The sequence below is a fragment of the Callithrix jacchus genome, chromosome 14 (assembly GCF_049354715.1).
Source record: "Callithrix jacchus isolate 240 chromosome 14, calJac240_pri, whole genome shotgun sequence".
NCBI classification, from domain to species: Eukaryota; Metazoa; Chordata; class Mammalia; order Primates; family Cebidae; genus Callithrix; species Callithrix jacchus.
This window is the reverse complement of record NC_133515.1, coordinates 111,776,171-111,803,766: the sequence shown is the minus strand read 5'-3', so window position 1 is coordinate 111,803,766 and position 27,596 is coordinate 111,776,171. Positions and strand designations below refer to the sequence as shown.

Here is a 27,596-nt window from a genome sequence, read left to right as displayed (position 1 = left end):
CTCAGTTCTTTGATTGATAATTCAGTCTGTTCATTAAGGTCAAAATTCTAAACTGATATGAATGAAGAATTATATTCTGAATTTAGCCAAAGCTCCTATTTAAAAATCAAAAAGAACAAATGCTGTGCTGTTCTCTTTACTTACCACAGCCTGGCTTGAGCTCTCCTGTAGATCCCACAGCAGGATATGGTTATCGGCCAATGAAATGATTCTCTTCCCATCTCCCATTGGCTCCCACACGACACTAAGAGAAACAGAAGTACCAAATGTTAATGTAAACGTTTATGATACCCAGCTTGGAGCTCAGAGCTGTGATACACGTTCTTCATGACGCAGGAGCCCTGTTCCTGCCCTGCAGTCACTAGAGTGTTTATTACGCTGTCATCTGGCAGAGCCTGTCAACACTGCAACATTACTGTTGTCTCACTGTTATGGACTGAATTATGCGCCCTGCCACATTCAGGTGTGGAAGTCCCAGCCTGCCACCCAGTGTGGCACTGCAGGTGCCCTTCAATGTACACAAGGGCTATGTCCCCACCTCCATCGTAAGTTTAAAATATCATGAGCTGAAAATGTCGTGAAGGCACATAACGCACTCATTGTCAGAGCCAGCCCAGCCTGCCTTAAACACGCTCGCAACACTCGCACCAGCCTGCAACTGGGAAAATCATCTAACACAAGACCTCCTTTAAAAGAAAGTGCTGAATATCTCATGTAATTTATTCGCTATCATACCGAAAGTGAAAGGTAAAACGGTTGTATGGGACTCGACCATTGCAAAGCCGAGAGGCCATAAGTGGGGACTGTCTGTATTTGAAATGAAGCCTTTGAGAGGTGATTAGGGTTAGAGGAGGTCGTGAGGGTGGGGCCCTTGCAATGGGATTCGTGCCCTTATAGGAGACCTGGAAGGGAGGCTTCCTCTCTCTCCATCATGTGAGGACTCAGCGAGAAGGTAGTTGTCTACACATCAGTGAGAGAGCCCTCAGTAGGAAACTAATCAGCCAACACCATGATCCTGGACTTCCAGCCCTGGGAACACATTTCTGCATTGATGCTGCCCAGCATGTGGCATTTCGTATGGCAGCCCAAGCTAAGACACTCGCCAAGGTGGGCTTCATCAGTAACTAAGGAATGGACACTGACCAGCTGAGGGAGACCTGTGGGGACTGGAGGGTGGAGAGGCAGTGAGGAGACAGTGATTTGCACAGGATGCCCACATCCTCTGTAGCGATCCCATTAGGCACTCAAGGATAATGGCAAAGCACTGGAGGAGATGGGAGGGCAGAGCTTAGAGCAGGGCAGGGGTACTGCCACCGGCCATGCCAGGCTCAGGGTCTGCTCTGCCTGTGATGTGAGGCCATTTCTTGATGTTTGAGCCAATCTGAGCCACAGTTTCCCATCATCTTGCCCCAAGTCATCCTAACTGATACAGTGTGTATTCAGTTACTCAGCAAAGACCAAAACTCTCGCATCTCTGCAGTAAAGCCATACAGAGACCAAGAAGTTTTCAAATTGGTTGCAAATATGGGTCTCTGTTTTCTCTGGTGAAATTCTTAAATACTTATTTACAAAGAAGGGAATTTCATTCCACGTGCTTTAACTTGTGAGTAACTAAAGACATCAATAAGGTACTACGCTATGTCTTTTTCAAACACAACACAACACGGACTGATTGGGGGCACCCTCAAGCGTACCTCTCTTACACCATCACCTCAGGACTGGCCATGGAGCTCTTATTGTGTGTAATCACAACATTAATACCATTCAAAACCACAATTTCTTTCTCATTTATAGTTGAGGGAACACACAGAAAGCTCACAGGACTGTGCTCAAGCGCCTGTCACACCTAGACTGACAAAGAGTTCACTGTATCTTATGTAATCATCATAATAAACACGCGATATGTAGTAAACAAGACCAAAACCCTGCAGCTAGCATGCTGAAAAACCTGCTCCTGTCCAGGTGAGACAATGGCATGTCCACTGCTCCTGTCCAGGTGAGACGACGGCTGATCCTAATGGTGAAGATGCTTCTTTGGAGCAAAATGATCACACTTCTCTCAGCAGCCCAGTTATCACAGGTAAGCACAGGTACAGTTCGGACAGCTTGACAACGAATTCCAAAGGACAGCTGCCATGCAGGAAGAGAAGGATGCGACGGGCAGCTCACAGAGCTTGTGCTGGTGGAGGAACACACTTACCACATGGGACATTTTCTAGGTGACAGGCAGTAAATTTAGCTGGATTCGTAAGCTCCCCGGCAGATCTCACTTAGAACTCACGTGTGCTCCCCACCGAAAGTAAGCAGAAGGATGCAGCAAGGAGTGTCCGTGTGGGCCACACCAACGAACGCAGGGACAGTGACTTCACAGCACGGTATCAGCAGGGCGCAGTTGGTATCAGCAGCAGGACACTTGGGGTTTTTAACAGAGGCTCCAGAAAGGCAGAGATTCCCTTCCCAACTAATTCACACGTCACAGGGTGAGAACTAGCCCAGCTGATGTCAAAGACTCACTACCTAATTATGAATCAAAGTTAAGAGCTTGTAAGTTATCCACGTTTCCCACAGAGCAATTTTAATAACGCACAAACGCTAACCTTGGCTACCGTCCCTAAACGGATTAAAGGTTTCTGAATCATACACCCCATCTATATTAAAACTCTCCTATGCTCCCCACAATGACCAGCAACCTGTGGGGAGCACAACACTTAATACTTGTTGATGAATTCTGAGAGTGAAGAATTCCAGGTAGGAGTGAAGATGTCACATTAACAAGCGAGACTATTTTAAAATAAACTGAGTTAACCGTTAGTGCATCTGGATTTGGATAACAGCCGACAACCCTAGAATGAGGACGTGTGTTAAAGGCCTCTGAACAACTTCGAACCTTTGAATATCGCATTTCAAAGAGCAGCGTCCTCAAGCCCTTCCTCAGAAGACAAGTGTTCCCTTTCAAAGGCCCACAGTCCCAACACCTGTGGTCATCTGTTGTCTAAGCCCACGAGAGAACAAAGTTGTGGATGACAAGAGAAAAGGGGAGGCTGTAAACAGAAACCAGGTTGATTCCACAAGCCAAGAAAGATGATTGACTCAGAGCAAAACAGACGCAGGAAGGAAGCAGAAATGCAGGAATCAAAAAGACCCCATAACCTGGGGCAGTTCGTTTTGGACGGACTTTGAAACTCCAGCGTGTACTCACAAAGCCGTAAGGGCAACACTGCATTACCGTTTGTGTCAGGCACTGTTCTTAGTCACGACCAAGAATCACTGGGATTTACATGCAGAAAGCTCTAGCTAAGAGGGAGTAAACGTCAAAATATGTTTTAAAAAGTTTTCATCTAAATGTTTTTCTTTCATCTGATGTTTAACTTCAATAAACATAGGTGCTTAATAAAACTCAAATTACCCAGAAATAGTTACCCCATACGATTATAATTTGTCAATTAACAAAAAAAATTTAAAAGGACAACCCTAAAGATGTCAGATAGCGAAGATTTAGATCCAATTTTTTTTTAAAAATTGAGTTAAACTCATGTAAAAACACTGTACAAAGAGGTGTATATTATATCCCACTGTAGATTAGAGGCGGAAGCCACCCTCTGTGAAGCAACACGCTCCGCAGGGAGAGGTAGACACCAGTATCGTGGGTCAAATCTGACGGCAGATATTCAGAAACCACGTATCACAGAAACGCTACAACCAGCAAGACCCAGCCTGGTACCAGTCCCAGACAGCACTTCCTGGGCCCCAGCGAAAATCTGCAGAGGTCCTGCTGGCTACCCTGATACGCCCCTCAGAGGGCAACCGCACCTGAGCTGAGAAACCCCATGGCCACTCCCAGCAGTAGGGGAGGTTTCACTCATAAGCAACGCTGAATACAGGTAAGTCAGGGGCACACCCAGCACGGCCCTGGTATACTCTAGAGCACCCACAGTGAGTCAGGGGCACACCCAGCACGGCCCTGGTATACTCTAGAGCCCTCACAGTGAGTCAGGGGCACACCCAGCACAGCCCTGGTACACTCTAGAGCCCTCACAGTGAGTCAGGGGCACACGCAGCATGGCCCTGGTACACTCCAGAGCACCCACAGTGAGTCAGGGGCACACCTAGCACGGCCCTGGTATACTCTAGAGTGCCCACAATGAGTCAGGAGCACACCCAGCACAGCACTGGTATACTCTAGAGCTCTCACAGTGAGTCAGGGGCACACGCAGCATGGCCCTGGTACACTCTAGAGTGCCCACAGTGAGTCAGGGGCACACGCAGCATGGCCCTGGTACACTCTAGAGCCCTCACAGTGAGTCAGGGGCACACCCAGCACGGCCCTGGTACACTCTAGAGCGCCCACAGTGAGTCAGGGGCACACCCAGCACGGCCCTGGTACACTCTAGAGTGCCCACAGTGAGTCAGGGGCACACCCAGCACGGCTCTGGTACACTCTAGAGCACCCACAGTGACTCAGGAGCACACCCAGCACAGCCCTGGTACACTCTAGAGCCCTCACAGTGAGTCAGGGGCACACCTAGCACGGCCCTGGTACACTCTAGAGCCCTCACAGTGAGTCAGGTGCACATGTACACAATGGCCGTAGTACATTCTAGACATTTATAGAATCAGGTACACACACTCACAATGGCTGAAGTACACTGGAGCATTCACAATGAGCTGGAGACACATGCACACAAAGGCCTGGTACATTCTAGAGCATTTATAGAGTCAGGTACACACACTCACAATGGCCATGGTACATTCTAGAGCATTTATAGAGTCGGGCGCACACACTCACAATGGCCATGGTACATTCTAGAGCATTTATAGAGTCGGGCACACACACTCACAATGGCCATGGTACATTCTAGAGCATTTGTAGAGTCAGGCACACACACTCACAATGGCCATGGTACATTCTAGAGCATTTGTAGAGTCGGGCACACACACTCACAATGGCCATGGTACATTCTAGAGCATTTGTAGAGTCGGGCACACACACTCACAATGGCCATGGTACATTCTAAAGCATTTGTAGAGTCGGGCGCACACACTCACAATGGCCATGGTACACTCTAGAGCATTTGTAGAGTCGGGCGCACACACTCACAATGGCCATGGTACATGCTAGAGCATTTATAGAGTCGGGCCCACACACTCACAATGGCCATGGTACATTCTAGAGCATTTGTAGAGTCGGGCGCACACACTCACAATGGCCATGGTACATGCTAGAGCATTTATAGAGTCGGGCCCACACACTCACAATGGCCATGGTACATTCTAGAGCATTTGTAGAGTCAGGTACACACACTCACAATGGTCATGGTACATTCTAGAGCATTTATAGAGTCGGGCCCACACACTCACAATGGCCATGGTACATTCTAGAGCATTTATAGAGTCGGGTCCACACACACACAATGGCCATGGTACATTCTAGAGCATTTATAGAGCTGGGTGCACACACTCACAATGGCCATGGTACATTCTAGAGCATTTATAGAGTCAGGTACACACACTCACAATGGCTGAAGTACACTCTAGAGCATTCAGTGAGTCAGATGCACACTCACAGGATGACCGTGGTACATTCTGGAGCACTCACGGTGAGTTGGGGACACACACACACAATGGCCATGTTACATTATAGAGCATTTATAGAGTCAGGTACACACACTCACAATGGCCATGGTACATTCTAGAGCATTTATAGAGTCAGGTACACACACAGAATGGTCATGGTATATTCTAGAGCATTTATAGAGTTGGGTCCACACACACACAATGGCCATGGTACATTCTAGAGCATTTATAGAGTCAGGTACACACACTCACAATGGCTGAAGTACACTCTAGAGCATTCACAGTGAGTCAGGTGCACACTCACAGGATGATCGTGGTACATTCTGGAGCACTCACAGTGAGTTGGGGACACACACACACAATGGCCATGGTATACTCTATAGCATTTACAGAGTCGGGTGTACACACAATGGCTGTGGACAGCTCTGGGACGTTCTGAAGCATCCATTTCATGTCCTAGGGAGCTGACGGCCATAATCAGGTGCTCCCGGAAACTTATTTCCCAAATCCTCTTGTGTTTTTTCGTTTGCTTAGCAAGACACGTATGTATTTGAACGGGTACCAGTTCCAAAGCGGTAGCGACTGAAAGCTGAATGAAATCCTTCCTCTACACGCATGCCCAGCAGGCGCAGCACCCCGCACTTCAGAGGAGCGTGTGCTCTAAAGGACACTCCCGGCGGACAGATCACGGCAGCAATGCCTTCCTCCGCTGGCTAGAAGAAAATGGTTGCCCTGGTCTAGTTTTGCTCCAGGCGTGGAATAAAAAGACAAGGATATTCCCTGCAGGAAATCGTGGTGCACTATTCCACTCATTCTCTGTGCATGCAACTGACTTTACATCTGCCTTGGCGTGGGCCAAGGGATATAACTTCTCTATGAAAAAGCTCCTATTTCTCAGTCATATTAGAGGAAACAATAAAATGAATTTCAAGTGGCTGTATAAGTAACTTTTTAGATCTATAAAGAAAAAATATAATTCAAAAAGAAGCAAAAGAAGGCTTAAAGAGTACAAGAGGTAATACCAATTTGCTTTAGAAACTAACTCGGCTTCTAGTTCTCACAGGTGAAGGTTTCAAGGAATGCTGCTTGGGTTCTGAAGATTGCAGAGAACCTCTGCGAAGAACACAGGGAGACAGAAGGCCATGTGGCACTGCAGCCTTGGGAGTTACTGAGCCTGTGGAGGGAGGCCTGAGCCTGCAGGGCCTGAAGAGTGACTGCCAGACACACTGAAAACCTGGGACCTGGGTGGATGGCTGCACGATGACATTGTGGATTTGCTTTCAGAGAGACCAGATCAAGGCATCATCTTGCTAGAAGTCTAGGAAACCAAATACACAAACCAGCTTCGTGGGTTTCTGGAAACACAGCCACGGTGGTACCCGTTTGCAGAGTAGTGGTGGGCGGTTACCTAACAATCACGGTTGTGTGTGGTTGTTTCTTGTTAAGAGATGAATGTCAAGGCAAAGAGGGGAAGGGCCAAGAAAGACAGTTCAGCAGAATCTGAGCACAGGAGCCTCAGCGTCCTGAAAACCACAGAAGCCTGAGACTGGCGAGGTGGATTCTACCTCACAGGACAGGACTGAAGCTGGAAGGGCACATTGCTTACAGTAAGTAGTCTGCAGATGATGATGAAGAGACGTGACCTCTGGAAGGCAGCGCTGATTTCCTATCACTTTGCCTGTACTCTCAGGCCTGACCAAATCACCACTTCCTCCATGGAGTTGACGATCCGCAGAGGTCGCCAGGGTTTGCCCTGGTCCTTCCCAGGTGGCAGCCTGTACACCCCCACACATGCAGCACGCTGGTCACCACTAGCACCCAGCTTCCTGGCCAGACTGCCGACTCTCTATGAGCAATGACCTCGTGCCTCCCACTCACGGGAATATGCAAGCAGCCGGCACAGACCGTTACGAGCACCTAAGAGGCACTTGATACACGTATGCTGACCAAGCAGGAGGGAAGAATTCATCCCCCTCCCCGAGTATGTATGTATGTTCATGCATTCTTAAACATATAAAAAGTAAACTCATAAAAAGAGTCTGTTTATCAAGTACAGCTCAGTGCAGACTGGGTTGCCTTAGAACCCAATGGAAAGGGTTTGCTATTCAGTATCAGAAGCGCCTCATTAAAAAAAGAGTTCTTTGTGGCTGGGCACAGTGGCTCACACCTGTAATCCCAGCACTTTGGGAGGCCAAGAGGGGCAGATCACGAGGTCAAGAAATCGAGACCATCCTGGCCAAGATGGTGAAGCCCCGTTTCTACTAAAAATACAAAAATTAGCTGGGCATGGTGGCGTGAGCTTGTAGTCCTAGTTACTTGGGAGGCCGAGTCAGGAGAATCGCTTGAACCTGGGAAGCAGATGTGGCAGAGAGCCAAGATTGGGCCACTGCACTCCAGTCTGGTGACAAAGCAAGACTCCGTCTTAAAAAAAAGGTTTTGCTTGTGAATCAATTCACAAGGGGCTGCTGGGGCCAGGTCAAGGTGCAGCCCTGCAGGTGGGCCCCGGGGTGGACATTTGCCCTCTGTTCTCTCGATGCTCCTCCTCCCAAGTTTGCCCACTCCTGTTCTGAGGGCTGGAACTGCAGGCGCCATGCCTGTGGACAAAGCCAGAACCAGTTCGTCTAGTAGGGACTCCCCAGCTCCAACCACATGTCCCATGTGACCCCTGAACTCCCATGTACCACACAGAAAGTGCCGCTCTGTGGCACCGGCTCTTCCGTCCACGAGATCCACCCAGGAATGAACTCTCTGGAGTAGTTACACATCTCCATCATGCTCAAACTCTACATGCAGAACAAAGCTCGCTGAATTGTAAGTTTTCAATGACTGATGTGTCGCTTTTTCTTCGTTCTAACCTGAGATTTGGCCAAGGCTTTGTGATTTCATTCCACGTTGTCTGCAGATACCGCCTGCCCGATTCCCACCTTAGCAGCTAAATTTGTCTCCCTGCGGTCTCTGCCCGGTCCCATCCCGGCCTGTATTTGCTGTTTTCCATCATTAAAACAAGAAAACAAACAGAGTGTTGCCTTAAGGACTTACCATCCAGACAGAGCCTTAGCTCAAGTGCTGCCTCCAACAGGAAGTCAGCTTCAACCACGCCTGACGGCAACCAGCACTTACGGAGCTCCGACCACACGCCAGGCTTTATCTGGAATACTGTCACATGCACCTTACTCCACACATGAGGCTGCTCAACGAGACAGATTCAGAATTGGGTGCTGCACTCCTGTCTGTCCAACCAGCCCTTAATGGCAAACAGGCTTCACCCCAGAGGACCAGCGGTGCCTGGCTGGCTGGACACTATCACAAGGCTCCAGGCCCTACTACAGGATCCTGTGATCAAGGCACACTGCCTGCCCCACACGTGGCCAGGAAGAGGCAGCCCAGGGTGCAAGTTTTCCGCCCCTCTAGCAGAGACTGAGCTGACCAGGAATAACTGCTCCCAACAGGACTCCTCCCCACCACACGCAGCCTTCAACGTCCGGGCATGGGCAGCTCCCTAATTCAAATGCAAGCTCCCTCAGGAAGAGCTCAGGACCTACCGAGGCTGAACACTGGACTCACCTGAGTGCCTGCTGGCAATGTCACCGGCAGTGCCACAACTGCTGGAACCCCTGCTACCTCTGAAGAGGAACTTGCCCACTCCCAGGGCTGGGTCGGGGTTCGTGAGACATCGTGAATCCCAGTACCGGAGCTCCTCTGCTGGGGTTGCAGCCCCTCACCGGCCACAAAGGGAGCCGGGGCCAGCACAAGGCTGAAGTGGAATGGAGCAGGGCACAGTGTGCCACAGGCTTGCAATGTGAGCACTCCCTTGTGAAACGTTTATTTCAGTTACGTGCATAAATCTACACACACACACACACACACACACACACACACACACACGTGTCGGGGAAGTCATCACGTAAAACTATCTGTAGGTCCAGTCAAAACAAATTTGGAAAATACTGCTTCAGATCATATTGTTGGGTTTCTGCCCACTCTCCAGCTTTACAGAAGTGTCCTTGACAAACAGAATTTGTGTATATTTAAGTAGTACACTGTGTGTGGGGGGGTGTGCGTGTGCGTGTGTGTGTGTGTGTGAGAGAGAGAGAGAGAGAGACAGGGTATTGCTTGTCACCCAGGCTGGAGTGCAGTGGTACAATCATAGCTCACTGCAGCCCTGACCTCCATTTGTATATATTTAAATAGTACGCTGTGTTGTGTAAGTGTGTGCATGCACACATGTGTGTGTGTGTGTGTGTGTGTATATGTATGTATGTATGACAGGGTATTGCTTGTCACCCAGGCTGGAATGCAATCACAGCTCCCTGCACCCTTGACCTCCTGGGTCCAAGCAGTCCTCCCACCTCAGCCTCTCAAGTACCTGGGACTGCAAGTACAGACTACCATGCTCAGCTAATTTTTAAATTCTTTGTGAAGACAAGATCTCCCTACATTGCCTAGGCTGGTCTCAAACTCCTGGGCTCAAGCAATCCTTCCGTCTCAGCCTCCCAAAGTGCTGGAATTACAGGCATGAGCCACCACGCCTGGCCACAATGTGAAGTTTTGATGTGCATATACGCTGTGAAATTACTGCTACAATTATACTAATTAACATATCCATCACCCCATACAGTTAACCCCCTTTTTTGTCATGAAAACACTTAAGATGCACTCTTAGCCGATTTCAAGTACACATTATTGTAACTATAGTTCTCACGCAGTACGTGAGGTGTCAGAACGTATTCATCTTACAAGGGGAACATTCCTAACCTTTGACCAACACGTCCTGATTCCCAATCCCTCCCACCGGCCTCTGGTAACTGCCACGGTACTCTTCCTTTCTAGAAGTCTGACTTTTTCAGATCCCACCAGTAAGTGAGATCGTGCAGTGTGTTTTCTCCATCTCATTCTACTTAGAATAATGTCTTTCAGATCCTTCTATATTGTTTCAAATGGCAGGACTGCCTTCTTTTCAGACTGAAAAATATTCCACTGTAGATGTATCTACCACAATTTCTTTATCTCTTCATCTGTCAAATGGACAATTATGTACTTTCTACATCTTGGCTACTGCGAATAATGCTGTCATTGACACGGAGGTGCAGAGATCCCTCTGGGCTATTGGTCTCCTTTCCTTGGATATATACACAGAAGTGCGACTGTTGGGTTTTAGTTCTACTTTTAATTTTTGAGGAACCTCCAAACCATTTTTCCATTATGTTCAGTCCCACCTAGAATATATAAAAGTGTTTCCTTTTCTCCATATTCTCCCCAAGACTTATCTTTCGTCTTTTTCGTACTGGCCATCCTAACACGAGTGAGGTGATATCTTACTTTCCTGACGGTCAGTGATGCCGAGCACGTTTTCATATGCCTATCGGATATCTGCATGTCTGTTTCAGAAAAATGTCCATTCAGGTCCTTGACTCCTTTTTAAACTGGGTTATTTTGTTTGCTTGCTATTGAGCTGTATGAGTTCCTTATGTATTTTGGATATTAGCCCCTCATTGGATGTATGGTTGCTTCCACTCTGTGCATTGCCTTTTCATTTTGCTGATGTTTCTTCTGCTGTGCAGACACTGAAATGTGACGCACTCTCATGTGTTTATTTTTGCTTCGGCTCCTTGTGCGTTCATGTCTTATCCAAAAGATCACTGATAAGGTCTGGCTTGGTGTTCTCACTCAAATCTCGCATCAAATTGTAATTCCCATTATTGAAGGAGGGGCCTGGTGAAGGTGATGGTATCACGGGGACAATTTTTCCCACCCTGTTCTCGTGACAGTAAATAAGTCTCACGAGATCCGACGGTTTTATAAAGGACAGTTTCCCCTGCACATGCTCTCTTGCCTGCCACCATGTAAGACATGCCTTTGCCCCTCCTTCACCTTCTGCCATGACTGTGAGGCCTCCCCAGCCATGTGGAACTGTAAGTCCAATAAGCTTCCTTTTCTTTATAAATTACCCAGTCTCAGGTATGTCTTTATTAGCAGCATAATACAGTAAATTGGCACTTCAGGGAGTGGGACACTGCTGTAAAGTTAACCAAAAATGTGGAAGTGAAGCTAGAACTGGGTAACAGGTAAATGTTGGAACAGTTTGGAGGGCTCAGAAGAAGATAGGAAACTGTGGGAAAGTTTGGAACTTGCTGGAGACCTGGAGGGCTCACAAGACAAGAAGATGCAGTAAAGTTTGGAACTTCCTACAGACTTATTGAATGGCTTTGACCAAAATGCTTACGGTGATGTTGGGAGCTGCAGTAATGGATACTTGCTATGCCTTAGCAAAGAAACTGTGGCATTTTGCCCCTGCCTGAGAGCTCTGTGGAACTTTGAACTTGAAAGTTCAAAGGGTATCTGGCAGAAAAAATTTCTAAGTGACGAAGCACTCAAGAGGAAGCAGAGGATAAAAGTTGGAAAATTTGGAGCCTATCTGATAGAAAAGAAAAACCCATTTTCTGGGGAGAAATTCAAGCCTGCTGCAGAAATTTGCACAAGTAACAAGAAGTTGAACATTAATCACCAAGACAATGGAAAAATTTCTCCAGGGCTTGTCAGAGACTTTCATGGAAGCCACTCCCATCACAGGCCCAGAGGCCTAGGAGAAAAAAAAGGTTTCATGGGCCAGGCCCAGGGTCCCTCTGCTCTGCACAGCCCTGGGACATGGTGCCTTGCATCCCAGCTGCTTCTGCTCCAGCAGTGACTAAAAGGGGCCAAGGTACAGCTCAGGCCATTGCATCAGATGGTGCAAGCCCCAAACCTTGGCACTTCCACATGGTGTTAAGCCTGTGAGTGAAAAGAAGTCAAGAATTAAGGTTTGGAAACCTCTGCTTAGATTTCAGAGGATGTATGGAAATGTCTGGATGTCCAGGCAGAAGTTTGTGGTGGAGAAGAGCCCTTAAGAAGAACACCTGCTAGGGCAGGGCAGAAGGGAAATGTGAAGTCAGAGCCCCCACACAGGGTCCCCACTGGGGGGCACTACCTAGTAAAACTGTGAGAAGAGGGCCACCATTCTCCAGACCCCAGAATGGTAGATCCACCAACAGCTAGCACTGTGCACCTGGAAAACCTGCAGATACTCAATGCCAGCCCATGAAAGCAACTGGTGGGGTATGCCCTGCAAAGCCACGGTGGCAGAGCTGCCCAGGATATCTGGGAGCCCACCTCTTGCATCAGCATGACCAGGATGTGAGACATGGAGTCAAAGGAGATCATCTTGGAACTTGAGGGTTTAATGACTGCCCTATTAGACTTTCGACTTGCCTGGGGCCTGTAGCCCTTTTGTTTTGGCCAATTTCTCCCATTTGGTATGGGTATATTTACCCGATGCCTGTACCACCATTGCATTTAGGAAGTTACTAAGTTGCTTTGACTTTACAGATGTATAGGAAGAAGGGACTTAGCTTGTCTCAGATGAGACTTTGGACTTGAACTTTTGGGTTAATGCTGGAATAAGTTAAGACTTTCGGGGACTTGTTGGAAGGTCATGATTGTGCTTTGAAATGTGAGGACATGAGATCTGGGAGGGGCCAGGGGGCAGAATGATATGGTTTGGCTGTGTCTCCACTCAAATCTCACCTTGAATTATAATCCCCACAATCCCTACATGTGAAGGGCAGGACCAGGTGGACATAATTGAATCATGGGGGCAGTTGCCCCCATGAGATTCTCGTGATAATGAGTGAGTCTCATGAGATCTGGCGGTTTTATTGGCCTCCGGCATTTCCCCTGCTTGCACTCACTCCATCCTGCCGCCCTGTGAAGAAGGTGCCTGCTTCTTTGCCTTCCAGCATGAGTATAAGTTTCCTGAGGCCTCCCCAGCAATGTGGAACTGTGAGTTCATTAAACCTCGTTCCTTTATAAATTACCCAGTCTGAGGAATGTCTTTATTAGCAGCAGAACAGACTAATACACCCTGGTCAAATGCTGAATTAATAAAGTCACATTTGGGTGAAAGTATATGACACAGAAATTATCTTATTTTTGATGAGAATTTCAGCTGGAGGATGAACAGACCAGTTGTCATGGAATAACAAAATCTTGTAGTTGCTGTCCAGTCCAGCTTCCCAGTGGTGAGCATGAGCCACCGGTATAAAATATTTGTAAAATCAACCAGAAAAGATTTTCCTAGAGATCCATGCATTTAGTTAGAATAATGGAATGGTAAGGAACTCACTCCTTGAAAACAATAAGGGCACAAGCTTTTGCCTATCATAGCCAAGTTGACACTTAGTGTGCCTGCTGCTTTAGCACATCCTAACACAGTCACTGTCTCCTCGGCATCCTTAATTCCTGTAGGGGCTCTACTATCAGCTGAAGTTGGTGTGTTTCCATGGCAATAACGCCAAAACAGTGGTGCTTCATCAGCAATGCAGACTTGTTCTGGCATCAGATTTTCAGCAGCTTGGAGCTTGGCAAGCATGTCAAAGGATTTCTCCACTGCTTCATGATTAGCAGATGCTTCATCACCCCCCATCTTTTAAAATTTAATGCTGGCCTTTCTTACATTTCTGCAATGAGTCGTTGAATGGTCACCGTTCCCTTCCATTTACAGTTCATCATGATAGATCTTTGCTTGTTTCACGAGCAGTATTCCGTTAAGTGGCAGTGTTCGCTGCAGTGCTGATGAATCCACTTTCAATACACAATTAGGATCTTCAGTTTTTGCTTTATGCGGTGTTTTTCTATTTTTCATTAATGTCTGTTCACTACTTTCAGCATAAAACTTCGACAGTTTATCCTCCCGTTTCTTCAGCTCACGTGTGGTGTCACGCCAACATGATACTCTTGTTTCACACTTACATCGCTGTCCAGTTTCTCCAACAGCATGACTTTCTGTGCTGCAGATGAATACAAATGCTTCCTTTCTAACATATCCCTGTTACTCACAGGGGTATCTGCTAGCTTTTGTTGACACTTTCAGGACTATCTTTACACCACATAAGAAGGTAATTCTTCCCGTCCATGAACACTGAACATTTTTCCATTTGTCTGCATCTTCTTCAATTTCTTTCATCAGTGGTTTGTAGTTCTCAGTGTAAAGATGTTTCATCAGCTTGGTAAGTTATTCCTAAAAATTGTATTCTTTTTGATGTTGTTGTAAATGGAACTGTTTTCCTAATTTCTTTCTTGGATAGTTCATTGTCAGTATACAGAAATGCAAAGAATAAGCAAAAAACACAGTGATTAATGCACATAGGTCTTGGCCACGTGGAGCACTGTGGGGAACCTGCCATCAGCAAACCCAGCCTGCACACATGACATTTTCTTACTCTTTGTGGTTGTGTATGGGGAAATCTGGGCATGTGAAGAAAAGATACACTCCAGCTGAAGGGGGCAGGAGGGTATTTCCCCCTTGGGGATGCTGAATAAACTGTGTGTTATGCACCTGCATTTTAACTACAACCCACCATATGAGATTAGGTGTAACATGTTCCACTTGTGATATCATATTCATGCTCTAAATGTTTCAGACTTTCAAGCATTTAGGATTTCAAATTTTCATATCAGGGATACACAACCCATACCATTTATTGAAGAGACTTTTTCCCATCGTGTATTCTTGGTATCTTTCTCAAAGGTTAGTTAACCATATAAGTGGTGGGTTCATTTCTGAGCCTTCTATTCTGTTCCATTGGTCTGTATGTCAATTTCTAACATCACACTTCCTGTTTCTGTTACAGTAGTCTTAGGATTAGGAAGTGTAATGTCTTGGGCTTTGTTCTTCTTTCTCAAAGTTACATTAACTATTCAAGGTATTTTGGGATTCCATATGAATTTCAGGACATTTTTTTCTCTATTTCTATGACAACTGCCATCAGAATGTTGATGGATATTGCACTGAATCTGTAGATCATTTTGGGCAGTAAGGACATTTGAACAATATGAATTCTTCCCACCTGTGAACACTAAACATCTTTCCATTGGTTTGCACCTTCTTCAATTTCTTTCATCGATGTTTTATAGTTTTCATCATACAGATTTTTCACTGCCTTGGTAAACGTTACTCCTAAGAAATTTATTCTTTTTGATGCTGTTGTAGATGGAACTGTTTTCTTAATTTCTTTCTTAGATAGTTCACCGTCGGTATACAGAAATGCAACTGATTCTTGAGTGCTGATTTTGTATCCTGCAATTTGACTGAATTTGTTTACTGATTCTAGCAATGTTTTAGTGGAGTCTTTAGGGTTTTCTAAATTAGGATCACGTCTGCAAACACCTTATCCTTTTCTGATCTGGTTGCCTTTGTTCTTTATTTATTTTTCTTGCCTAATTCCTCTTACTAGAACTTTCAGCTACTATGTGGATAAAAGTGGCAAGAGTGGGCATCCATGTCTTGTTCCTGATATTACAAGAAAAGTTTTCAACTTTTCAAATGTTAGTTGTTGGTTGACAAACATGCCATGTATGGCTTTTTATTATGTTGAGGTAAATTACTTCCATATCTATCTGTTCAGAGCTTTTATCATGTAAAGATGTGGAATTCTGTCAAATGCATTTTCTGCCTCTACTGAGATGCTGGTATGGCTTTTGTCCATTTTGCTAATGTGGTACATCACATTTACTGACTTGGGTTATTGAACCATCCTTGCATCTGAGGAACAAATCCCCCTTAATAATGGTATGCAGTCCTTTTACTGTGCTGCTGTATTTGGTTTGCTAGCATTTTATCGAGGACTTGCACCTATACTCATCAGATAGTCTATTCTAATTTTCTCTGCTAGTAGTGTCCTTGGCTTTAACATCAGACTAATGCTGGACTCATAAAATAAGTTTGGAAGTGTTCCCCCCTCTTAATTTTGTTGGAAGAATTTGAAAAGAGCAAACATTGGTTCTTCTTAAAATGTCTCGCAGAATTCAGAAGTGAACCAAGCAGGTCCTGGACCTTTCTTTTTTGGGAGATTTGTTATTACTGATTCAATCTCTTTACTAATCATTGGCTTATTCAGATTTTCCATTTATTCTTTATTCAGTCTTGGCAGTTGTGTGTTTCGTCTACTTCTTCCACGTTACCGATTTGTTTATGCAGAATTGTTCACAAGTAGTCTCTTACGATCCTCTGTATTTCTGTGGGACCATTTATAATGTCTCTTATTTCTGATTTTGTTTGTGTTTTCTCACTTTTCTTGGCCTCACTGAAGGCTTGTCAATTTGTTTATCTTTTCAAAAGCAGCTCTTAGTCTTGATAGTTCCATTGCTTTTCTCATCCCTACTTCGTGTATTTCTGCTCCGGTTTTTGTTATTTCCTTCCTTCTGCTAACTCTGGGTTTAGTTTGCTCTCTCCTCTAGTTCCCTGAGGTACACAGTTGAGCTGACTATTTGAGACCTTTCTTTTTTTTCTTAATGTAGGCATTTATTGCTATTAAAGTCCCTCTTAGAACTGCTTTGTCTACATCCCATAGTTTTGGGTATGTTATGGCTCCATTTTTGTTTGCCATAAGATGTTTTCTGATCTCCTGTTTCACTGTTGGTCTTTTTTTTTTCAGTTATTTTAGGCCTTTTGACTGGAATTTACTTTGAGGTGCATCATCCCCCTTCTGCCTCACTGAACACAGGCCCGTTATGATCCATTTCCACAGTGTTAGGACAGCATCACACTCACACTCCTCTCAGGAGAGAGGGCCGGCTCCCCCATGTTGAATAGGCCTTAGCTGGGTTTGCTTTTATGAAAATTCCATCAGCAGCCCTGTGGATGGCTGTCTCCTCCTCTGTTCCCGTGTGCATCCCTGTCAGCACTGGCTTCACCCTGACAAACACCTGCACATAGGTCTGACAAGTTTTGTTAACTAAATACTAAACAGCCCTAAGTGGTCATGAAAGGAGTTCTCTGAGTAAAACACAAGAAGCCTCTTGCCTTTGTGAAGTCTCAGGTTAAGCTGTATTACTTCCCATTGTAAATGCAAAGTCATATTCGCCCATTAAAAAGTTTAAAACTTTAGAAAATTGAAAGTCTGCCATACTCCCACCCACAGACGAGAACTACTGTTAATAAGTAAGTGACTGATACACGGCTTTCCAGGCCTTTCCTGCACATACACTGGTGTGTATAATACAACCATAATTATTACAGAAACGTGATCAGGCTATTCACATTATTCTGCAACTTACTTTTTTCCATTTTTACTTAAAATATATCCTAGGTAACTTCCCATATCAAATAGAAATAATTCTTTCCAAAGGCTACACAGAATTCTATTGTGTGAATTTCCATAATTTTTTAATCCAATTCCCGTGTATGACACTTCAGTTGTTTCCAATTTCTCACACAATTGATTCATACAATGAAGCACTGCGCATCCTGGAGACAGACTTCTTGGCGCGCTTTAGGATAAGTGCTTAGAGCTGTAATTGCTGGGCCAAAAGACAGACATGTTTCCCAAACTGTCTTCCTAAAAGGCGTGTCTCCCCCACATTCTCAGGGACACCGGATCCCAGCCATAACTGTGACAGTGACCGTGCTGCTCCCTGCTCCACACCGACCTTGCAGGGCACGTCTTCGCTCCTTCAATCTGTTTCCTAAGAACCAGCGAGTCTGTCCACCTGTCGCATGTGTACTGCTGCTTCTATCACTTCTGTGAATTGCATCTCCATTCACAGCACCTACATTGGGAGCCTTCAAAGGAAAGTCTGTTGACTTGCTCTTCGTCAAAGTTCCATCTGGGTAAAATGTCCAGTGAGCTGAGGTCTACGTGGCTGAAGAATTTCAGCAATAAAGAAGTCACTAACTTTTCCCTTAGAATTTAAAAAATCTCAAAGTGAGGAGTCAAAGTTCCCAGCACCCTGAGCAGGTGTCAGCAGGCCTTCTGGATAAGGGCTCCATGACAAGTATTTTCAGTTTCGTGGGCCAGCTCAGGCTTCTGAGCTACTCAGCTCTGCCGCTGTACCACAGAAGTGGCTACAGGCAATGCACATCCAAAGGGTAGCAGCCAGGACGCAACAGAACTGTATTTACACAAGCAGGCAGCAGGCTGGCTCAGGCCCAGGGCCACAGAGTCAGGGGGCGGTGTGGGTCCACATTACCGCTGGAATTAAACATGAAACTAAACACAACACTAGCAGGAATGAGGCCACATGTGTTTGGCATGTCTTGTATTTTGCTGTTTTTTTCACAGTAGAGTGTGGTTTATGCTGCTGAGTTCACTGGCTGGAAATATCTAACACATCACATGCTTCAATTCTGAAACTGAAAAGAACCTTTTGCTTTATACATGCCTGACTGAAGCACTCAGACCTCCTTCCTGTTTCTCTCCGTTTCCCATCTTTAAGAACAGGCATGAGTCCCCGAGAGTGGGCAGGAGTGCTCCATGCCGGCTGGGGACAGCCACGTAGGTGGTTCCAGTGGCCAGAGCCCCGTGTCACGACACTCCACATTGGGAGTCCCAACACGGCCAATGCACAATACAGACGGAGGCCAGGCCAGGCTGCCGGAGCCCAGGGCATGGCGGTGAACACCTGACAGAAGGGGAAAAAGAGGCTCATGCCTCACGCGTGTCGGGCCCCTGCAGCCCTGTGTCACCACGGCACATGCTGTAAGAGTGCAGGAAGTGGCTGAATTACAAGTGGCAGTATTCCCAAAACTGAGCATGTGCGCTGGGAGCCTCCGCAGCCTCTTTCCAAGCCCTGCCCTTGCGCTGGGAGACGCTCCTACTTTGCTTTCTTGACTGTCAAGAGCCTGTGCTTTGAAATAAGAGTTCATCTCTGCAGTCACAAGCCCACAGCCTCCGAGAGACCCTCCAGAGAGTTAGCTAACCAGCTGGTCCGGGGCTGCAGCCACATCCCTATCTGTCATCCGTTTTGTCTTGTTGGGATAGGAACTTGAAGCCTCAAGAAAATAGCTTTCTTTTTCATAAACGTGAGTAAAGAACTTCAGCAAAGTAATTATCCTGCCTTTTAGGTACGTATGTGTTGCCTGCCAGCAAGTCAGAACAGTTTCAGACTAACATGCAAACTCGCGAATCAAAAATTCTGGAAGGTGCGAATCAAAAAGGAAGAAGAAGACAAGTGATGACTGCCTACCTGTCACTCACCACTCTCTGCAAAGGCGTATGGGTCAGCAGACCATTGCAATGATGCAAAAAGGTGACACCGACGTGGAGACACAGGAATAGGCCGCACCCCTCAGCTCCTCCCTCTTCATGGCCTCAACCGGTCTTCGGGAAGATGAAGAGCCACGACCCTCTGCACAGCAGCGGGTGGCTTTTAACAAAGGTTTCCTTTAGAAACACAAACGTGCACACACACAGACACACACACACACGATAGCCACAGCTCTCGATGGCTTCCCGGGGAGACTGGCAAGTGTGCAAGTGGGCACAGTCCCTCAGGTCCATGCCGTGGCACTGCCTAATTTTTTAAAGCACCCGACAAGTGTGGAAAGCTTTTGGCTCCTGTAACTACAGTTCTTCAAAGAAGTCTCGAAATGAACTTAATTCAACTCCAAGTTCTTGCAAAACTTAAGATTCCACACGTTTATTACAGAATGTGGGGTTTTAAAGGCTCGTCACATAATACAAATGAACAAAGTTACCAGAAAGTAGGTCAAAATCATTTCTTTAATTCCTTGTTATTAATCACATTTCCTGGTGGACACTGACCCGTCAGCACTTGGTCCAGAGATAAAGAAGGCCAAAAATTAACACCCATCATCTGACCACCGCATCCTAAGCTATGCGAGAAAGCTGGAGCCGGAACAACCCTTCCTCCCTCCCAGTGAGACCTCAGGTCAGGACTTCTGTGGAGAAAAGTGGGTTTTGCCCGATGAGTGCTAGTAATCACACGAGAGCAACACCAACCCCAGGCACTCCTGCTGACGTGCTAAGAGCACCCCCTCACATGGATGATGGCGCTGGCTCCACACCGTCCTCCTGCCACCCAGAAATGAACAGTCCCAGCCTGTGGCATGGAACTGAACAACCCTGTGAGGCAGGGAGGCTGCCACGACCCCCTCATCAGGTACTGCATATTAAGGGCTATGGAATACTGTTACATCCACCAAGAATATGTGGAAAGACGCATGAACCAGGCAGAAAAACAATGATTAAAGATCGAAAGCTGGGCTCAGAGAGTCTAAGGAACCCAGCCAACGTGGCATCTCTGCTAAGTCAGGAACAAACGCAGTCCTCATGCTTGTCCCTCGCTGCCTGGGCCAGGACATGATGAGAACCTTGAGAGCCAGCCCGGGGTGACGGCTTCATGCAGGAGGACACGGCACCTGTGAGCAATGCCTGAGGACCTCACTGAGAACCACACCCAAGAAAGGTGACTACAGGGCCAGGGCAGGACACACCGCACCAGGGAGCAGAAGGAATGCAACCACATGCAAGACCAGCCAGGCAGACCAGGGACCACTTCAGGACAGGATCCCGGAGGGCAGGCTCACTGCAGGTGGCACCCAAGGTGTCTGCTGGGTGCAGGCCCTGGGCTACCCGGATGGCATTCTCTTCCTTATTGTACAGATGAGGCAACACACACAGAAGGTTGTGTGACCAGCCCCAAATTAAAAAGCTGTAAGTGGCAGAGCTGAGATTCAACCAAGTGCTGACTCAGTATCTCCAGGTCTGCACCTGGCCTTGAAAGATCATCATCTTCAGGAAGCTTGATGGCTTCAATATTGTCATTAGGCAAAAGGACGACGGGTGCACTGCCTGGTACCTTCAAAGCTGCTGACTGTATTGACTTGTACCACATTAACACATGAGGAAAACAAAGCCAGGTGGCTACAGCCGCCGCCATGGCTCCTCATAGGGATGCGTGCAGACACACCCAGGAAGGGACTCAACAGAGCGGTCCCCACACAGGTCCATCTGGGACAAGGGGAGGGCGAGGAGGAGCTGTCCAAACAAACGGCAAATGACTAACCTGAGAAGCAAGATCTGATTCTTCAGAATTAAGGAGTATTTTGAAAACTACACATACACAGCATACATATGGCAGTCAGGCCTGATCCAGTTTCGCTTTCCACAGTTCCAGTTACCTGGGGTCAGCCGCAGTCTAAAAACACATGAGTAAAACCAGGTGTAGGGAGACGGAGAGAGACCGCATTCACGGAAGCTTCACTACCGAACTGTCTTACCGGTGATCTATCTTGTTAGTCATTGCTGCGTCCAACTCTTATTCCATCTAATTTATAAGTTATGCCTTATCACATGTATTGCACACAGGAAAAAACACCGTACATCTAGGGTTCCACACTATTAGCCGTTTCAGGCGTGCGCTGGGGTGTTGGACCAGGGACTGCTGTACGACTAAGAGCACAGATCACATGCAGCTCACTGAGAGGCAGGTGCGGAACAGTATGGTGCATGAGTCTGCAGCAGCCTGGTTGGATTCAGCTCCAGGTGCCTGTGTCTCTCTAAGTCTTGGTTTCCTCATCTGTCCTGGGTGGATTCAGCTCCAGGTGCCTGTGTCTCTGAGTCTTGGTTTCCTCATCCGTCCAGGTTGGATTCAGCTCCGGGTGCCTGTGTCTCTCCGAGTCTTGGTTTCCTCATCTGTCCTGGGTGGATTCAGCTCCAGGTGCCTGTGTCTCTCTCTGAGTCTTGGTTTCCTCATCTGTCCTGATAGGATTCAGCTCCAGGTGCCTGTGTCTCTGAGTCTTGGTTTCCTCATCTGTCCTGGGCGGATTCAGCTCCAGGTGCCTGTGTCTCTCTGAGTCCGGGCTTCCTCATCTGTCCTGATAGGATTCAGCTCCAGGTGCCTGTGTCTCTCTGAGTCTTGGTTTCCTCATCTGTCCTGATAGGATTCAGCTCCAGGTGCCTGTGTCTCTCTCTGAGTCCGGGCTTCCTCATCTGTCCTGGGTGGATTCAGCTCCAGGTGCCTGTGGCTCTCTGAGTCTTGGTTTCCTCATCTGTCCTGATAGGATTCAGCTCCGGGTGCCTGCGTCTCTCTAAGTCCGGGCTTCCTCACCCGTCCGGTGGGGAGAACAGCAGTAAACGGATACTGCAGGTTTGGGACGATCAAGAGTCAGTCTCGAGAACAGGCCTGCACACAGCTGGGGTTCAACAAGCTGTAGCTGCTGTCAGACACAACGAGCCCTGTGCTCCTCGAGTTGGACGTGGTGCCGCCCTTCATGGATATTCGAGATACCCGAGGGGGAAGGACGTCTTTGGTCTCACGAACCTCCCTAATGTGCAAACAGCCTTCAACAGCAAAGGCTTCTCTTGCCCACTTGCCAACAGCCTCCCTCATGACAACCTAAAGCTCCTTTAAAATCTGGCTGGAACCCTGAAACGATCACCTTTACACACACCAAAAACATTCCATGGAGATGTATTTTAAGAGGAAAAAACCTCCAAGAGAGGTCTAAAACTCAGTGTTTTGTATGTTCTGAAAGGCAGGCAGACTCAAGCACGTGCAGCCATCCTGTCCGCGTCTTACCCAGGAGCTCGGGACCAGAGTCACCAGCACAGCTTCCGGAGCGCCCCTCTCCGGTGCTCTTCCGAGTCAGCCGGGCCTCACTTGTCTCCCTCCTCTAGAGCCACAGGAGGTCCTGCTGCCTGCATGGGCCTGGGCTCTGGGCCCTGCGGGGAGGCTGCTTGTTCTCTGCTGCTTTTAAGGCTAACGCACAGAGTGGGAGACTCCTCACCTCTGTCTCTCTACACAGACACCATACACCATGCACACCCCACAGTGTCACAGGGACCCAGACTGGAGCCATCCTCCCGGTTTCCCCAATGCCAGGAGAATTGGGATGATTTTCTTTTTCATAGAGAAAATGTCCAATATGGAAAATTAACTCTGAATAACTTCAGGGTATGAATCAAGGGATGCCTTTGAATCCCTTGCCATTCACTTCTGAGAGGTTCATCTTGCAGTCTGAATTACATGAGTGTGACGAGAAAGGGGCTTGCCTCCCATGCTGCGAGGGGCCATCTGGCCACATGGTCCACATGCCCTGAGAGTCGCAGACAGAACAGGCAGGACAGCAGGCCCTCCGGCTCCTCACATCACCACGCCACTCACCACTGCTACCTTGCCTTGGAAAGACTGCATAGGGAGAAGGGAGCCGGCCAGCCAGCGATGGAGAAGCTCCCGAAGGCGTCCTTCCGGGACTGTCTAAGCTTGGCATGAAGAGAGCCTTCTGGGAGGCTCAAAGGGGAGAGTGTGTCAAAGGAAAAGGAAAATAGACACAAAACCCGACAGTCAGCAAGTGAGGTGCGACATCCAAGGACGGGGCATGACCTGGCTCTGACCAGCCCCCTGCACAGCCCGACCCCGCCCGGCCATCGGGAGCATCTGAGAACAAAGCTACAGGGCGAGGGGAGGCATTGAGGGTCTGGGACCTCCAGGGGCAGGTCCCATCGGGCTGTGTCCTCCCCTCCTCATTATTACAGGTGGGTATGGGCCAGTTCACAATTAAAATATGCAAATAAAGCAAAGAAAACCCCACAGGTGCACACAGAAGGGAAAGGAGCTAAAAACCACCTTCACACGGGAAATGTGGCCAGGGATCTTCAAGATGAGACAACCCAGGCTCACCTTCTTAGGAAAATGACCATCTCTGGTTGATGCACAGGCACTCACACACAGAGGGAGGCTCACTGGCAGGCAGTTCTGCCTTCTGATTTGGCCATGAGGTGGGGCGTCGTGCATCCGCTCTGCATGGGACGTCACAGGTACCTGTTGCTCTCCCCGTGTGACCCTGCCCTCAGCACGGTGCAGACCCTTAGGACATGCCTTCCTGGCTGCTCATTAACCCCAGCTAGGCTTCTCCTAACTCTTATTTTATTTCCACCTAATTCCTTACATATATGGGTCTTTGAACCTATAACATGTATTCATATATGAAGCTTCAATAAGCAAATCAACAACCACCAGATCGTCCTAAACCAAAGCCGGCAGATCCTCCTAAAGAAAAGCATTTCGAAGGCATCTCTGCAGAGCTGAGATGCAGAGGCCACGAGGTAATCCACGGGGGCCCAATTGCCAGGCAGAATTATGCTAGGGAGAGCTCCTTATCGTGTCTTCCACTATTTACCCCTGGGTGATACATCCAGAAATAACTGCTGTTATTTCATACGCACGCAGCAGTCCCCATAATCAACACTGTTTGCAGCATACCCTGGAATAACTGGGGTATGCAAACTGCAATAAAAAGAGAATTCTATTTTATCATGGACCATCACCATGAAACTGGTGCTATAAACCTGAGAAAATAACCTAGAATTTCTGCCAGACGCGCTACTCCAGACTCAGACATTTATTTCTTTGTTCGTAAAAATCACCCACTTTTCTGCTTTATCACCCTCTACCACTGAATTGGAGCGAACATAAAATGATATGAACGCGTCAAGAACGCAGCGGCGCGCACCGATGTAACCACGCTGCACCTTCCTCAGCAGCGACTGCAAGGTGCTGGGAGTGAGCTGTCTCCGTAAATAAGCCCAAGGAAACTGAAACAAGCAAGTCACGAGCTGAACTTCTTCGAGGCAGTTAACCACGGTCACCAGCGCGGGATACGGTCCTAGTCTGGCAGGTTTCATGCTGGTCAAACAGCACATATACTCTTCTTCTTCAAATAAGTGATTCCGAACTGAGTGATTCTTGACTCTGGCACGTGGGGTGAGAACAACTCAAAGGACACCAAGAAATTCTCAGAACAACCTCAACACAGAATCAACTTACATTCAATGGTGTGCAGATGCTTGCTAGCCCTGCCACCACGTGGGACGGGAAGGGGAGGAGCCAGGACAAATGGCAAAAGGCACAACTCCTAACAGAACAGAAGCCCCCGACTCCGCACCATGCACCGGGCAGCAGCCACCGACAACTGGAAGACAGCAGCTTCAGGTGGCGCGGAAGCTTGTGCTCAGACTAAGTTTCCTAAAATGCAAGTTTATCACTGAAAAAGGGAAAATTTTAAGAGATGTGTATCTACCCAAGGACGGTGATTATGTTATTGCTTACCGGTCAAAGTTTGAAAGACACTTTAAAAAAAGAATGTAATGAATTATTTCTCCGGCTTACAAATCGTTTACAACCCACAAACTTGGCAACATGGTTAATTTCTTCCTGCTCAAAAAGTCACAATAAAGCATGTGACAGCTTTCCACACACGCAAGAAGTATTAAAAAGGAAACTGAGAATCACACCACTCAGTCCCCAAGCTCCCTTTGATCACACCTGCAGAGGCACAAGTGCCCTCTGTTGTGCCCTATGGAATGCTGCCAGGAACAGAATCAGGTTTATGTGCTTCCTGGTAACCTTTCTGAAAGATGAGCATGGAAGTTTTGACACTGGGTGACTCAGTTATTAAAAGTCTGTGTTGACTCAAACACCTCTCGCTGGGACAAACGTGGAGGTCCTTCAGCCAAACAACCCCTTTTTTTTTTTTGACAAACAGCTTTTTTTTGAAAGTCTGACAAAAAGCAAAGGGAAGGGAAGGATGCGCATGAGGGGAATGGAGTTTCTCTCCAATTTTTTTTCTTTTTTGTGGAGACTGACAGCAATAGTTAACGACCTAGGTAAATGCTTCATAGAACCTGGGCATGCCTCAACAGAAACAAGCCCTCCAACACTAAGAATTCACAAGCAAGGCCAGGCGTGATGGCACTCGCCTGTAATGCCAACACTCCGGGAGGCCACGGCGGGTGGATCACCTGAGGTCACGAGTTCGAGACTAGCCCAGCCAAGGTGGTGAAACTCTGTCTCTACCAAAAATACAAAAAATAGTTGTGTGGTGGCCCATGCCTGGAGTCCCTGACACTTGGGAGGCTAAGGCAGGAGAATCGCTTGAACCCGTGAGGCAGTTTGCAGTGAGCCAAGATTGTGCCACTATACTCCAGCCTAGGTGACAAGAGTAAGACTCCATCTCAAAAAAAAAAAAAAATTTAAATTAAGAACTAAAAAAATTTTTTTTCAAAGAATTCACAAGCAAAAACAGGACCACTTATCGAGTATGTAGGCAGAAAAACAATGGCCCTAATCGCCTAGCACTCCACTCTTCAAAAGCCTACCCTCCGGTGGAAAACAGGCCATGGACCAGGCAAGCCTGTCCTCAGGGCAGACACGAGCTGGGACGTGCAGAGCATGGCTCTGCTGTGAGCAGGGCGTGGCTCCACGCTGGAGACTCCTGCTCCCTGAGAGGGCTGGAGGAGCAGAGCAGGACTCAGAATGTCCTTTCAATGGATGGAACTCACACCAGCCGCAGGGCCCACCTGTGTCCTCTCTCGGGTTCACCCAGTGTCTCCTCTCTAAGGCTGTGACCATCAAGGCCCCTGGGGGTTCCCTCACCTCGGAGATCCCCCCAGGATGTGGGTGGGAGAGCACAGCTGTACCAGTGAAGGGCTTAGAAGGGGGACGCTAACAAATTACAGTCTTCTCCCTGGGTCTTCTCAGCAATTCCAGAGACAGCCTTTGAATCACAATCATTTCTAAGTAAAACCTGAAGAGAGGTTTGGTCTCCTTCTACTTCTTTTCCTTCTCTTCCCTTGACCCCTGTGTTTTAAACAGTAGAAGGAAAGTCAACTCTATAAAATTCCTTACAGGCAGGGTTAGTACACCTTCAGGCGTAACATTTTTAAATTATTTAAACTTCAAGGTCATATGTCACAAATAGAACTTTGGAAAACATATTCTGCTGTTCTTGTTGGATGGAACCCCCCCCCAAATTCACATTCACATGTGGAAATTATTTTTTTTTTTTGAGACGGAGTTTCGCTCTTGTTACCCAGGCTGGAGTGCAATGGCGCGATCTCAGCTCACCACAACCTTCACCTCCTGGGTTCAGGCAATTCTCCTGCCTCAGCCTCCTGAGTAGCTGGGATTACAGGCACGCGCCACCATGCCCAGCTAATTTTTTGTATTTTTAGTAGAGACGGGGTTTCACCATGTTGACCAGGATGGTCTCAATCTCTTGACCTCGTGATCCACCTGCCTTGGCCTCTCAAAGTGCTGGGATTACAGGCATGAGCCACCGCACCTGGCCTCACATATGGAAATTCTAATCCCCAACGTGAAAGTATTAGGAGCCAGAGCCTCTGGAAGGTAATCAGGCCATGAGGGCAAAGCCTTGGCAAACAAAATCAGTGCCCTTTATAAAAGAG

At 47.4% G+C, this 27,596-nt stretch overlaps 1 protein-coding gene across 4 annotated transcripts in view; it reads right to left on the bottom strand.

Moving 5' to 3' along the window:
* Window positions 1-27,596, bottom strand: part of EIPR1 (EARP complex and GARP complex interacting protein 1) — a 184,431-nt gene that overhangs the window by 24,509 nt on the left and 132,326 nt on the right. For all 4 annotated transcript variants that reach the window (XR_013526784.1, XM_078350020.1, XM_078350022.1 and 1 more), the window contains one exon: window positions 145-244. Coding sequence is in view for 3 of the 4 variants with exons in the window: in XM_078350020.1 (XP_078206146.1) it covers window positions 145-244 (100 nt within the window). In the remaining variant the exon portion in view is untranslated. The remainder of the gene's footprint in view (window positions 1-144; window positions 245-27,596) is intronic.